The sequence below is a fragment of the Haliotis asinina genome, chromosome 11, assembly GCF_037392515.1.
Source record: "Haliotis asinina isolate JCU_RB_2024 chromosome 11, JCU_Hal_asi_v2, whole genome shotgun sequence".
In the NCBI taxonomy this organism is placed as follows: domain Eukaryota; kingdom Metazoa; phylum Mollusca; class Gastropoda; order Lepetellida; family Haliotidae; genus Haliotis; species Haliotis asinina.
In genome coordinates, this window is record NC_090290.1 from 15,044,013 (window position 1) to 15,059,465 (window position 15,453).

General features: G+C 41.4%; 1 protein-coding gene across 1 annotated transcript; it reads right to left on the reverse strand.

Annotated features, from left to right (window-relative positions):
* Positions 1-9,630: 9,630 nt before the first annotated feature.
* On the reverse strand, positions 9,631-15,219 carry LOC137256196 (cyclin-dependent kinase 5 activator 1-like). Its single transcript, XM_067793914.1, has one exon. It carries the CDS (start codon positions 14,994-14,996, stop codon positions 14,121-14,123), a length of 876 nt encoding a protein of 291 aa, XP_067650015.1. The 5' UTR covers positions 14,997-15,219; the 3' UTR covers positions 9,631-14,120.
* Between the last annotated feature and the right edge of the window lie 234 nt (positions 15,220-15,453).

Genomic DNA, 15,453 nt, shown 5'->3' on the forward strand with positions numbered 1-15,453 from the left:
GAACTCCTCAGCACTAAAGTAATGTAAGCGTCCTTAGTTACCACGTGAATTCAGCATGTCTCTGTACACTCTCTGCTTCCTCAAACGTCTGTCAGTCTCGTTGTATAAAATAAAAGCAGCCCTCATATTCCCTTCTCGACATTAGAGACGCTTGCGTTGCGTTGAACCTACCTTAGTTCTCAACCTTAACTTAAAGTTAACCTTAGTTAAGATTGTTTCGAGCAACGGGAGGCTAATCGTAGTAAAAAGTCTAAGGTTGTAATCTTAGAGATAAGGTTGACCTTAAGTGACAAGGTTGTCTTAAACAACGTAGCACTGAGCTTCGTTGTGGGGCGGGAGTTAAGCAGTTAAGCTGCCAAACACGGTCACCCATCCAAAGACTCTCCGTACCCTTGCTTAACTTCAACTAATTGTGACTTGAGCGCTATTGCACAGCAGTACCACGCGGAAGGATGGAATAAAACAACCTATGCGACACGCGAGCAGCATCGTAGTAAAAACACAAACAATATGCCACGTGTGAGGCAAATCAATAGAGTCTGAACTTTCGGTACGGCCCCAAAATTACATACCACACTGCCATTGCCAGTACCTTCCTCTGCACCCGAGCAGCTGTCATCAGCGGCCCGTTTCACAAAACTCTCGTAAGCCTATGATCTCGTAACTTTTTTCCGTAGCTCCTGTGTTACGGTACAGGAGGCACAGTGGCTACCAGAGAACGTACGAGATCTTAGGCTTACGAGAGCTTTGTGAAACGGGCCCCTGACTGACAGAACGACTAAGACGAACAGTCAATACATCAGACGCACAAGTGAGTGGTCGACCACATGGCAACGACCTATCTATGATCGACAATTCATCTGAAAAAATGACGGCGACGGCAATGGGGCATTTTATCGGTCGACATACAGTGTACCGGGGTCTAAGAGAACATGATACTCCAACACGTTGACCCAACCGCGGAGTTCAATTGACTCTTCAAAATCGACGTCTTCTATTGACATGGATGAGGCTAGTTCGACTTTGACAGGTACGTCACTGGCGACGTATGATGTTCACCGACGAGAGGAGGCCCTTGCCTGTACTGTAATGACAACCTGGTTCGTGCTAACAGACTAGTAGGTGAACGTTTGGCGCCGCACTGCGGACAGCCGATGGCTTAATGGTGTGGGGGGATCTGATCCTACGACTTTCTGCATAATGCAATTATGTCGTGCCATGGCCAGCAAGTTCTCCCTGCATGAATCCGGTACTCTATCTGAAACCAGAAAGACTACAAGCGCCTCCTGTCACCGCTCAACAAGTGGATCAAGATCTCCTTTAGTAATGGCACGGGTCACGTCTAACGTGATGTGTATTGAAGCCAGTGGTGGTCACACTCACTACTGAACAGTGTTCCAGGTTCGAGGTGTCAATTTGACGTTTCATATCTCACCGCTTTCGCGAAACCCACGAGAGGGATTCTGACCAACCAGGAGACCTTTCCATGGTGAACCGGGGTTCGAACCCACGACCACATGTTCCTGCCACGTCTAAGACACGCTATCCTTGTAAACCCATGTCAGCGACCCATGTGGGTCAGTCTCGCTGACTTTGTTGACACATGTCATTGTATCCAAGCGGTGTAGAATCCATGAAGGTCAGGGTTAGAGTATTGGCTTCCTGTACCCCATGCTTGTCGTAAGAGGCGACTAACGGTATCGGGTTGTCAGGCATGCTAACTTGGTTAACACATGTCATCGGTTCCCATTTGTGCAGATCAATGCTAATACTGTTGATCACTGCATTGTCTGGTTCAGACTCGATTATTTACACACCGCCGACAGTTAGCTGGATTCTTGCTGAGTGAGGAACCAACGACATGTGTCAACCGAGAAACCCGATCGCCTCTTACTACAAGCATAGTCGCCTTTTGTGGTGAGCATGGGTTGCTGAAGACCTATTCTACCTCGATGCTGTAAATGGAGGATATAAAGAAATCAATGATCTAAAACCGCATTATCGAGACGAATGGTGGCTAGCATGAATTATTTCCGGGCTAACTTTGTTTCTGTTATCATGATTCATTGAGAAAATTACCACACGCTCTCGTTAGCATGACAGAAATCAGTTCCCTTGATAAAATGCACCCATGTCATGTCTGTTCAACTTTTATATCTGAACCGATACCTGCCCATCACTGCAAGACAACCGGCTGACTACTAAGGACACAATAATTAGGCTCCTGAGAGTAAGCTCAGTAATCTAGATGGACAAAATAACCTCAGTCTGCCAGCTTAATTGACCCTCAAAGATATGGCTATTTATGGTGACGTGAAGACCCTTGAATACGAACCTTACATGCAGCCATGGGTAATTCAATAACATGAAGCCATATCGTAGACAAGGTTCCCCTAGTCACCCCCTACCTTGTCTTCTACCATAGATGCCAACCAAATTGCCATGATTGCTTAATTCATGCAGGCGAAACCCTAGTCTGCTGTATTAATAGTGTACACACTGAATCAATTATCACAAAATTGCCTTTTGGGGGGGATTGGTGGAGGGTGGGGAGGAGTGGGGGTTGGAGTGGAGTAAGTTCGGTGGGTTCCGTATAGGATGGCTGATTACATCACCACTAGACCACCTGGAATAGTGGTACCGGTGGATTAGGGGTATACACCAGCACGACTGAGTGTCGAACGTGCTTTGTCAAAGAAATACCTCTTGGTTTAAGAATGCTCTGGGACCAGTTGGTTCTGAGAATACTTGACCTCTGTCGGTACTGAAAATACGTTGCCACCAAAGGGTATAGATCTGTATTGGAAGAATGTTTTGAGACAGTCGTTATTGAGATTGTATAATTAAACCCAAACCTCTTGGTTTAAGAATTCAGTTGGTTCTGAAAATACTTTGACCTCCACTCGGTACTGGAAATATGTTGGCACCTGAGGCCAGTCATTCGTGGAATTCTTTGAGGCCAATCAGTTTTGAATATTTTCATACCAGAAATTATCGAGAATACTTTGAGACCAAAGGACATCCGGAAGACTTTGAGGCCAGTCAGTAATGCAATATTTCGAGGCCTGTGAGGGAAATATCAGAGCACATGTTTGTGTGGAAAATGGCGTGTGTTGCTGTTTACATTTAGCCCATGTAACAACGAAAATTTCGTGTCTCAAAACTGCTTAAAATGTTTTCGTGCACTAACAGAAACGATTGACGTTGTTCTGGTGACCTATACCTTCCATGGTATGTATCGATGAAAATCCTAACCGCACTTTCTGCCTTTGCTAGGGTCGGCGTTGGGACGTAGCGTATCAGACCTCGGGGACCAGGGTACAGATATACTACATAAATGAAACTGTCACAGAACGCAATCAGGTACAAGTCGTGACATCGTTTTATATACTTATTCTTGTTAACCATTAACAAAAAATCTCCCTTGACCACCATAGTGTACGCACTATGAGGATTATGTTTTTCTGTTTGTTTCATTTTATTTATTTAAGCTGTTGTTTTGTTTGTTTGGCTTTTGTGATTGTGTTTTTATTTATTTATTTATTTATTTATTTATTTATTTATTTATTTATTTATTTATTTATTTATTTATTTATTTATTTATTTATTTATGTTGTTGTTGTTTTTGTTGCTGCTGCTGCTGTTTTGTTTCTATTGTTTTAGGGGTTGATTTTTTTTATTTGGTTGGGTTTTTTTGGGGGGGTTTTCGGGATGGGGGTCAGGGATTGACTGTACTTTTTGTCCTACGTATCACCGAGCCATTAGTTCCAAACCGGTGGGGCTGCTGAGTGAGTGGGTACCCGGTAGTAATAATAATGCAAAATCTGCTAGCACTAAAACTTCTAGCTTGCGAGCTATTAAGCTTATTTTTACTCCGTTTTTAAGCACTTTTCCACCAATATTACGTCGGGGGAACACTAGGAATAAGCTTCACGCATTGTATTCACGTGGTGAATCGAACCCGGGTCTTGGATGTGACTACCGAACGTGCTACCCACTAGCCTACCCTCGCCTGGTTTGTGATCGCCCCAAAAGCTGATAGTGTAGTGTAAGTCGCCCTGATTCACTGAGCGGGGTGTTTACAGTTGACCACCTCCAGCATTCAAGGCATTAATATGATAAGATGGTTATTTTGTTATGAATTTTGTTATAAAACATAACCGTGAAGATCCTGGTTAGAAGTGATCTTCACTAACCCATGCTTGTATGACGGAATGACGGAATCGGGTGGCCAGGGGTCGCTGATTTGGTTGACGTGTCACCGCATCCCAGTTGCGCAGATCGATGGTCATGCTGTTGATCACTGGATTGTCTGGTCCAGACTCGATTATTTACAGACTACCACAATAAAGCTGGAATATTGCCGAGTGCGGCGTAAAACTGAACACGCTCGCCTGCTATGAAACAGGACACCTTGCAGGGACATAACTACCATTATAAGAATAAGCCTGGGCTTATACATGATTGTTGCAAATATGGTTGGACAAACCCTCAATGCTATCTAAATGTAAAGCTTGCAACCTATTGGGCTTACAAACAGAAATTAGTTTTTTCACGCGCCCGTCTCCTGCCGCAGCTTCAAAAAACATTATATTTAATTCCGTGAAAGAATAATTCCTACAATAAAAATGTACGCACAACCGATGTATTTTAGGAAACATTGTACACGGTAGGAAGAATTGCTCCATTTTTGAAGGTTAAACGTGTATTTTCTTGACAACAAATATTCCTTTTCCCATGCTTCAGCATTACAAAATCACGAACTTCTTTACCGTGCTGGTCATCGGGGCACGATTTCATTGTCTTCATAAATACGCAGGTTTGGTTTTCGCTCGCATTGTATTAAGATGGCTGCCCTTGGCTGGAAATAGATGGTTGCCATGGTGATTTGTTATCAGTACTCACGTTCGTTCATCTGTGTATGACTTAAACCTGGTACATATCGGATGCGTGACAGTCTGATAATCTACAGGAGGCAGTGTATATTTTAACTGATAACTTCGTGAAGCGACATATCGAAGAACAATCATGGTACCTCAGAGATAAAGGTGATTAGGAACGTGTCAAAACCACAATTATCACATATAAAGTATAGTGAAATGTTATTGTATATATGAATATATTATACAGCTTGTTCTATTATATTATGGAAATAAAAATTATTTGAGTATCTCGGATTTGGGGTAGCCTAGGGGTTAAAACGTTCCTCCGTCAAGCCGAAGACCCGAGTTTGATTCACCACATGGGATTTTTGGGGGTTTGTTTGTTTGTTTGTTTTTGTGTGTGTGTGTGTGTGTGTTTGTGTGTGTCTCTGTGTGTGTGTCTGTGTCTCTCTGTGTGTGTGTGTGTGTGTGTGTGTGTGTGTGTGTTTGTGTGTGTGTTTGTGTGTGTGTGTGTTGTGGTAGTAATTACACCTTTGCGGAACAAAAACATTTGGTATGAGTCGATATCCTGCTTGCTGCGTATAGCCATAGTAGAACCAGAACGCTATTACATATCTGAAACATATTTCCGATGGTACATGAACAACCTTAAACTGTTACATATTCAACGAAAATTCGATTACCAGTCGAATGACAAAAAGTCGACGGTGACATTACACCCTTATAGCTGATACGTCAGTAAACAACATTCACACCCCCACGCCCTTCTCGAATTTTTGCCTGTTTCATATCAGCGTTCAAAATTAACGTCGAGCATTAGGACCAAAGCCGGCTTAAAACCACTGACCCGCAGCTTTTGTTTGCTGCAGGTTCTTTGGCCGACAGCTACTTCATACCCAATATTCAAGAGTATTATTTTTCAGAAAATGTTAATTTCTTGTCTTCATCACGATCGGCAGCCGTGAGTTACTGTACCCATTTTTTAACGTCTCTGGATCCTTAGGGCAGCAGCTTTTCCGAGTGAAGGGCAAACACTGAATTATTACTCTGACATTTGTTATTTGACTGACACTAGGTAAAGTGTATTCTTAAGTCTTTTAGTTTCTTTCCAAACGTCACCGGGAAGGTCAGTTAAACCACAGCCATAATACGGTCGGGTTTAAACGTCAGAGACTGAAAGTCGATCTTTCCAAATGTGATTGTGATGCAAAAGAATTTTTCTCCAATTAGATCAAAAACCAATAATGACAAAGTCCTTAAACTGAAGCATGTCAAACTGAAAAGTTAAAACCCCTTCATATCTTGTTACGGATTTATGCAATATTTGACAACGGGCAGAGACAAGTCAATGATATTCGATCGAAAAATCAATTCGCTGAGGCCGACGAGAACGTGTGTACATTCACTCAATAACATGTATTTCAATTACAAAATTACAAAATTACAAAAATTACAATTACAAAAGACAATCTTTATCATGTTGTCAGACTATGTATATTGTGGTGGGTGTTATTTTTTGCTTGTTTTTATTTTATTTATTGACAGGGATGGATCTGGCACAATGACACACATGTGCGCGCACAGGCACACACCTCTATACACACACGCTCAAAACCGCACACAGAAGCACCCCCAGTGTGTGAGAGACATGCACACACGACGGTATTAACAGGAGTGCATCTTAGTCAAATATTGCGAAGTGCGAATACCCAGGAGTGAGAAATACAAGAAATTCATTATCACAAATCCTGTCTAGACAAGCTACATCATGTTGAGCTGAATCACTGCACTTAGCTATTTGCAGTGCAACATTGGAATGCCAATATTTATAGAGAGTGAGTGAGTGCATTTGTCCTTTGCAACCTTACCGTGTGTGCATTTGGGAGCAGTGGGGTAGGCGAATGGTTTAAGTATTCGACGTCACGGCGAAGATCTGGTTCGAGTCTCCACATTGGCTTTTTGTCTGAAGCCCATTTCTGCCTGTCATCAATCGGCTAGCAACAGTTCCCACCCCAACCACTCCCCTTCACAACCCCACCTGTAATATTGCTGGAATAGTTCTAAAAGCGGCGTCAAACTAAATTCACTCACCACATGTAATTGATTGCTCATGAGGTAGCCAAATTTGTGGAACTTGTAACTGATTGCTCGTGAGGTAGTCATATGTTGTATAACTTGTACTGGTCACGACATCTGTACGTTTTGAGCATTGAACGGCATCCTAAACCGACGGACAAAAGAAAGTATATGGGTATTCACAGAGTAGCTAGTCACAAAACATAATGCAGTGGTCCTTACATCATTACTCCACCTGAGCTAAAAATCACACACGCACTACAGAAACAATTGAAGTCAGACATGCGCAAGTTCACTGGGGGTCCCGAAAACCAGTCTTCAATCACACAGAGTATAATAACATATAAGTATAATGGTATATAATAATATGTAGATGGTCACTGTAGAACGTTCACGTTGTCCCCAAAGAACACCTCGGGCCCAACGAAATCTGTGACGTCTGTGTTTAAGGGTCAACACCTGTCCTTTGAAGGGTCTGTAGGCGCCGACATTTGCTGCCCGAAGACGTCTAGCCACCGAGTATCGATAGACACGGAGGTCAAGGTCAAGGGATTTCTGATGACATGACTTTCAGGAAACGGTTTCTCGGGTAAACGTCCTCAAATGCCGGTTTTCAGCAGGTGTTCTTACGCGTGGCCTCCCACTTCTTGTTCTGTTGTGTGTCTGGCCCGTCTGTCTGTAACACTGCAGCAGTTTAGAGACTGCTACACAGTTGCAGTCAAAACTTTTGATCCTTTGCCGGGCAATTTATACATGCATACGCATTGCGCATGGTGTAACCTCACACACTGTCACTAATACCCCAGGGTAGATTGTGGAAGCTCTCTTAGTGCTAAGATAGTGGAAAGTTAATGTGTTGCGACTATCTTAGCGCTAAGCGAACTTAAAAAATCTAGGCCCATGATATTTAAAATTTGTACACGTAAACCACCAAGCACAAATTTGGCAAACGTCGACAATGTTCAAAACATGTAAATCACAATCGAAACATTTTCAAAATATTTACGTTGTGTTTTGGAAATTGTTCCTAAACCATCTGCACTATCTTTTGTACGTCATTTTTGAAAGGGAAAAACTGTGTTGTGTACATATATTAAAATATTTTGAGGCAAACACGAGCATGGTCCTGGGACTCGAACTCCTGACCATGGGACGCAACACTGCACGGTTACTCCTTAAACGACCTACTGGTCCACCTTGCATTCTTCAGTAGTCAATCAGTCCGGTTATAATGTATCGATTTTCTCTCACACATATTCATTCCTCACATCCACGTTCGTGAGCACATACACCGATGTGTTGAGGTCGAATGGATGAAAATACGTCGTGATATCCGAGGTTCCACAGAACAAAACAAAGGGTGATTTGATAAGTAGTTACCATGTTTTCGGTTCCCGATAACTGTCAGTTCGGCACATCAGTTTTCGACATGTTTTCATGTTGACTTCATGACTTTGCTTCATTGGATTATCTGACGATTGGCTGTCGAAGCTGCAGAAAGAAGTCAATTTGAAGGGTTTCTTACTTAAAAAAGATGTTCCTAATTTAAAATGAATTGTTTATCAAATCACCGACTTGACCCTTAACGAGCTGACACTTGGATGCATGATTGCATTACAAGGAGAGCCGTTGATTAAGTCCTAAGGGTGTTGGATTACAGTAATTGACCCCTTGGGGGCGGATAGAAAAAATATTCCAGTATTCTGGGGAGTGAGCAGATTCTGTGCTGTCTATCATTTCCTCTACTCACTGATCTGATATCACACACACACACACACACACACACACACACACACACACACACACACACACACACACACACACACACACACACACACACACACACACACACACTAACAGGCACGTACGTACACACACACATGTAAAACACGGTCACACACAAAAATGCGCGCACACACACACGGAAACACACGCGCACTTGCACATAAAGGATTCGACCCTGCGGTGACATGGTCTGTAGGCGCCCTCATCGTCTACCGTCAATAAGCAAATTCCCTAAGGCACCCTATCAGGCACCCTTCGACTGCTGCACAGAGACATATTACCCACGTTCCATGGTTCTACGCATCATGTTCTGCATATGGTTCAGTATCGGTCGAAACAGTGGAAGCTCCACTGACACAGTCACCCATCCAACAACTCTCCGCCACCAGAACGGTTCGGCAGACTAGTGGTTAAGGCGCTCGCTGGAAGGGTCGGGTTCAATTCCTCACATATGCACGGTGAGCGAAGTCCATTTCTGGTTTCCCCATGGAATATTGCTAAAAGCGACGTAAAACTAACTCATTCATTCAACTCTTTAACTTGGTTGCTCATGATGTCAATCACCGGATAATTTATCCATGCCCACTTATTTACAGACAAGGGTCAAACTATAATAATAGCTTGATTACTATTGAGTGATGGCTACACAACAAACATGCAAAAACCCTATGCACGGGACTACTTGCCACAACTTCCACATAATTCCCTCATGTGGTACCGAGAGTTAGTATGGTTTTATGCCGCTTTTAGGAATATCACGGCGGGGGACTCCAACAATGATCTTCATACATTGTCGGAAACGGGTCTTCAGACTGAAGACAAATGCTTCAACCAATAGACTATCCCATGTCCCTCTGGCTCCAAGAAATTATACCAACTAAATATGTATATTAATTCATTGTTTATTGTCTTGCAACGGGGACAAACACAAAACGTACAAATATTCCTGTAAACAGCAAAGCAACTTTCAACCAAGAACAATGTACACTATGTAAGAGAGCTGCACGCCAAATATCACAATTTCTCTTCTCGCATGCAACATTCAACTCTCGGACTTGTAACGAGACTATAACGAGACATTCAACTCACATCTCAAGGCCATAGGCCAAACACATTGCCAGCAAAGCCACAAAATTTAAATGTTTACAATCGGCGGCTTTTTCGGGCTTTTGAAGTTAGAAAAGTGGAACCTTGCTAAACCAAATCACTTTAATCTGATCTCCGCTTCCGCATAAATTATAATACCATAATTAATTGTCTGTTAATCGTGTAACAAAACTTGGAATCTTGCTACACCAAACCTATTTCGTGTGAATTTCATGGATATAAATATTTCAAATTGTGTATAACCGAGGTTCCATTACCATGTATGTACGCAATGTACAATTGAACCCAGAATCGACATACATTGATACATTAGACTAAATAAAAAAGTGATATGTTTCTCGAGCCACTTTTAATCGCACGCGTAACAAATTTTGATGCCATTTTAAAGATCATCAATTTCTTCACTACACAGAGTGTCTGTAAGAACGAGTGTGACTGAATCTACAACTCATTAACACATACTAAACTTTCCAAGCTGTATTTCTGTGAGAGAAAATCCCTTTCTCCCTCGTCACTTTTCGTCACCTTTGAAAAGAGTGTGCCCGAGAAACATTAATTTTTTTTATGCAGCCTTATCGTTGAGGTATATATTTACACTGAGATTCATATCCAACTGTTTTCGCTGACATGCAAAGTCATCAGCAATTATTTTGATTCATCCTACCCGGCTGTGGTAATTCTTAAAAAAGACATGAAAAATTACAAAACAAACTGTAAAACTCTCTAAAAACTTTTTTTGATTTCGTGAATGATGGACAAATTAAGTACGGTGGGTTACTGATAGTGGGTCATTAGGAGAACCACACTGTGATATGTTAATGTGTGGATATGCACTGATCTTATTTTTTTAATTTCTATCAGTTTCGCTAGAATCTTAAAACTGAAAATATGTATTTAAAAGAAAAGAAATATGTCAAATGATGAAACATATGACAAACATTTTCAATACAATGCATTACAAAGATGAATTTGACAAAAGCTTGCAACAAATGCAGGTGCATTTCTGGAAGCCGTGACGGTAGTGAACATAGAGGATTTCAATCGAAAACATTAAATCAAATTTCAACAATAGGACAAAAACTGATCAGTTTTAATAGTTATCAAATGAAGTCATGAATGAAGTTTTGAGAATGACAAAAATTCTGAAATTTAGTGATATAAGAGTGATTAAAGCTCGTTTCATAGATTTTCAATCCCTTGACAAAAAATGTCATCCGTTGACCTAACGTTACATGTTGTGTGGTTCAAATCCTTCATTTACATTCACCACGTAAAAATGTGGCAACCAGTTGACAGACAGAGTCAGCCCACATAAAACAAATCTTTTTTCTCTTCATCAACAGATTTTGAATGCTATTTTCTGTCCCGATTGTAAAGTTATGTAATTTCCCAATTCCGGAATTTCACTTTTTGATGTATCCCTTCTTGACAACAACCAAAACTACTATTGATGATGGACGTTGGTACACAACTTTCTATTTGGTTGGCGTACTAAGGAAGTTTGAATAGTATAATAAGTTAACCAATTTGCAACTGCTTTATTGTCAAAGGGAGAGAAATAAGATTGTGTTATGTGGACTGTAAAGGAAGTTCTCCGAAGTCCAAACTGCCATCACCGTCAAACCCTGTTTGACTCCGAAACGAAAAAAGATGGATTTGGACTATCGGACTAAAGGTATGAAGCATAAACAGCTCTGTCAGAAAGAAGAAAAATAAATTAGTATCTTATTAGTAAACATATTAAACATATCTCATAACTCTTTTCAAAATATGGATGATACATTGTTTTTGTCACATATTCACATTCATACAATGAACGTAGTATGGTTGGTAAAAATTTGAGCATGGCGTCATTATAGGGAGGGTATTTCACACATGCGCAGTCAGACCCATACTCTCTCAGACTCTCCCCTCCTAACGTTCCAGATGTCTGAATGTCACAATAAGCTTTGTCTCGCAGACTGATTGTCTAAATAAACAACAATGGGAATAGTCAAAGGGGCACTGGCGGATGTAAGAACATGGACAAAAAACGTGGGATGGAGGGTTGTTTTTTTTATTTTAAAACATGAATTTACTGTTTAAAACTAAATTCAAAGACTTAAAAATGTTCGATGATTTCTGTATCAGATGACCCGTTAATGTGTTAATGAAAGTCAAGCAATCCAACTCAATAAACAATAAACAATATATTGGTTATATGTATTTGAAAATACCAATACTTTGGGAACATTTGTTCGGAGGAACGAGCTAGATACGTGGCATATAAAGAACATTAACGCATTGCAGATTTATAGGATCGACTCGGTTCTTATGTCTTCAAACTTCTTACGGTTTTAAACCAGCAATGCCCCTTTAAACGTATCTACCGTTAATTACAAGGAAAATGAACACATGAATGCACATTCAGACATCTGTCTCTAAGTGGATTGTATGGAATGACAAGACATCGTCAACTGGTACATTGCTTTGTGAATTGTAAGTTGACAAAGGAGTGTCTTGAAGTAAAACAAAAATTAATGCCTAACACGCATGTCACAAAACGAAACATAACGCGGATTTATTGTGACGTCATTTGTGACCTTGAGAGCACGCAACGTCCTCATAAATGTCACAATTATCCATGTGGCAAACGGGACTATATCTTTTTGAATTGTTGATAGTCACAAATATTTATGGCCACTGAGGTACCCTTCTTTGATTCTCTGAGTATGGCAATCACTGTTTCAATAATGAAATAAAGAGTTATTAAATACCCCACTCCACTCAAACCAAAATTCGCGATTAAATTCATTTTTACTTCAACAACAAATGAAATTTAGAAGATCATAATTTCAAGTAGTATGTCAAATATTTAGAGTGAATATATGTCAAGTTTTCCTTCATTTTCTGTGCAAAGTTACAGACATTTCACTCATACGTTTCTAAAGAATTTTCACAGTTAAAAGATTGGATTCACAATAAATAATGGTACCAATCACATCGTACTTTGCGAGTTCTTTAGGATCCACGTTAGTTAAAAAGTTATTAACACGATCGATATAAAGAGACATGAAATCAACTTCATAAATGATAACAGAAGCAATTTGCAATTCACCCTCCCGCGAGACGCCCCATGGCGTCCATTTCGGACAAGTTATTACATCGTTCAACCCTTCAACAGCAGCCACAGTGCAAAATTCTATCGGAATGCTCAACACGGGAGTGATATTGAACGCCGAGAACCCGCCCGCGGCGGTTATTGATTTCGGTGACTGTAGAACACTTCCCCGCTGGAATGGTTTCTGCGTACACCGAAACGTCTTTGGAACCAGCGTAACCATTTATTGACGGTTTGAGTCCTGTAATGTCTACTGTCAATCACCACGAGACGGGAACATGTGAGAGCAACATCACGCGTTGATTATTCAGGCAGAACGACAGTCCTGCTGTTTTGTACAAAAGTTACTCATTCATAACAAGCTTTAAACTGGCATATTGATTTCTCCGTCAACCTTGAATATATGACTGCACGTATACTATCACGTGACTAACATAAGATTCCAAGCTCGGAGGTTTCATGGATTTGTTTCATATGAAATATTGTACTCCCCGTTGTTGGGACATTATCAGAGATAGCATTGCCGTTTCGTGCTCACATCATCTGAAAATGTCCACCTGTCTTGACTTCGAGCCAGCTGTCTTCTGCTCCGGAAGCGTTATGCTCTCTCGAAGTAAGGATGGCCTTGGATTTCGGGATATCCACACAGTAAAATAAAATATATTCACAGTATATTGATTGGAAGAGTCGAGTAAGTCAAATCGTCTGCTACACGTCCGCCATTTTGTTACCCAATATTATCAGAGTCTCTGAGGCAGACTTGTATTTCGAAACTGACTACGACTAAACAGGCGTGTGTCACTGGCCCAATTTATGGAATCAGTTACTGGAGACTCTTGTTCTTATGGGTTCGAGAGTCCACATAGTCTCTACACAAACGAGAACGAACGCTTAGCTGGAGAGGAAAATATTCCGGTGGGCTGGGTCTAGTAAAAACCAGACATGTATCTTTGGAAAAATCAGGCCTTGCGACATCCAGCGGCGGTTGCATTTCCAAAGAAGGGACACATTTTCCCCTAGAGTCTTATGTGTAGTTTGTATCACTTTCAGGTTGGTCTTGTATTTCACAAGTTAAAACGAAGCCTCTCCTAGCTATGTTACACAGACCAGATCGGCATACTGTCCGTTTCAGGCTATCGATCTTGTTTGTTTACAGTCGACCAAGTCTGTCATATGCAAGGGGAATAGGACTTAAGTTCTGTGAAAATCTCTGTAAAGAAGCTTGGGTCTCTGTTAATCCGAAGCATACTAGGACTAAGCCTGTTTACTATGACAAGAGATCGGTCCCAGAATCTGTCCTTGTCATCCTCCACAAGGAATGGTTTGAGAGGGTAGCTGATCTCGTTACCCATGTATGAATAGGAAAGGTACAAACACGTGAGAACAGTGGCTTGTAGGTCATGTTCAGACTCCGTATCACTGGTGACCATATCTCGTATAAGCAAATACACAAACACAACATTCGCCGGGTTGATGAAGGCGACATCCTGCCACCCTTGTAGAAGGAGAGACCTGTCAACGCTCCGGAGCCACATAATGACATCACTTGCCTCAAAATGACGTAATTTTTTACACTTCTTCTTCAAATATTCTCCCAAACATTTCAAGAGTTCTGACGTGGAGGCTTGAATCACGGTTCGCTTCGGACTGAGACATTTTTCAACCTTCTTGACAAGGTTAGAATGCTGAGATTGACTTTCATCGATTCCGGTTTTAAGGTTATAGCAAGATATGGATTTCTGGATGTTTTTGTTGATGTTAACATTCTCAATGTTACAGTTATTGTCAAACTTACTAGCAAGGAACGTTGTGTTGGAGAGTTTGATAAGACCTTTCTCCTTCTTCTTGCTGTTCACGGTGAACTTCTTCCAGCTGAGGGCACTGAGGAAGATGGAATGGCGTTTCAGGTTCTTCTCCTTTTCTTTCTCCTTGTCTTTCGCTTGGTTCTTGACGTTGTGAAGAACCTCATAGTTGAAGTTGTTGAGGTTGATATCTTCGTAGAGAGGTTTCCGGGGTCGGGGAGAAAACGACAACACCGTCCCCATCGTTGATGTAAATCCTGATCACGGATACGATAGAAACGGAGCACTGGAAAGATGGTGGTTCCGACACCGCTGGATTGATCCTCCTGTTTAGAGGAACTGTTTATGAAACCCTCCTGTGTCTCCGACCACTCGAACAAGTGGCAATGCCGACGTTCACAGAGACTGGTCTGAAAATGGCGGCCTAGATACGTTCAAGCAGTGCCACCATCATTCATCAGCTTGTCTTCTCGCTGGAATAATCAATAAACATAATGCAGACGATGACATCATCTCCATGGCAACGCCAGTGCAGTCTCCGCTAATCAGAACGCTGTACGAGGCGGACCGATCGATATTCAGCATTAAGAACATGACATTCACCAATACATTTCCGCCCCAGCTTTACTTCAGGTATTAGGTCACTGTAGGCGACGTTATTGGACAGTGGTCAAAAATATCATAATGGTTTCATCTCCGT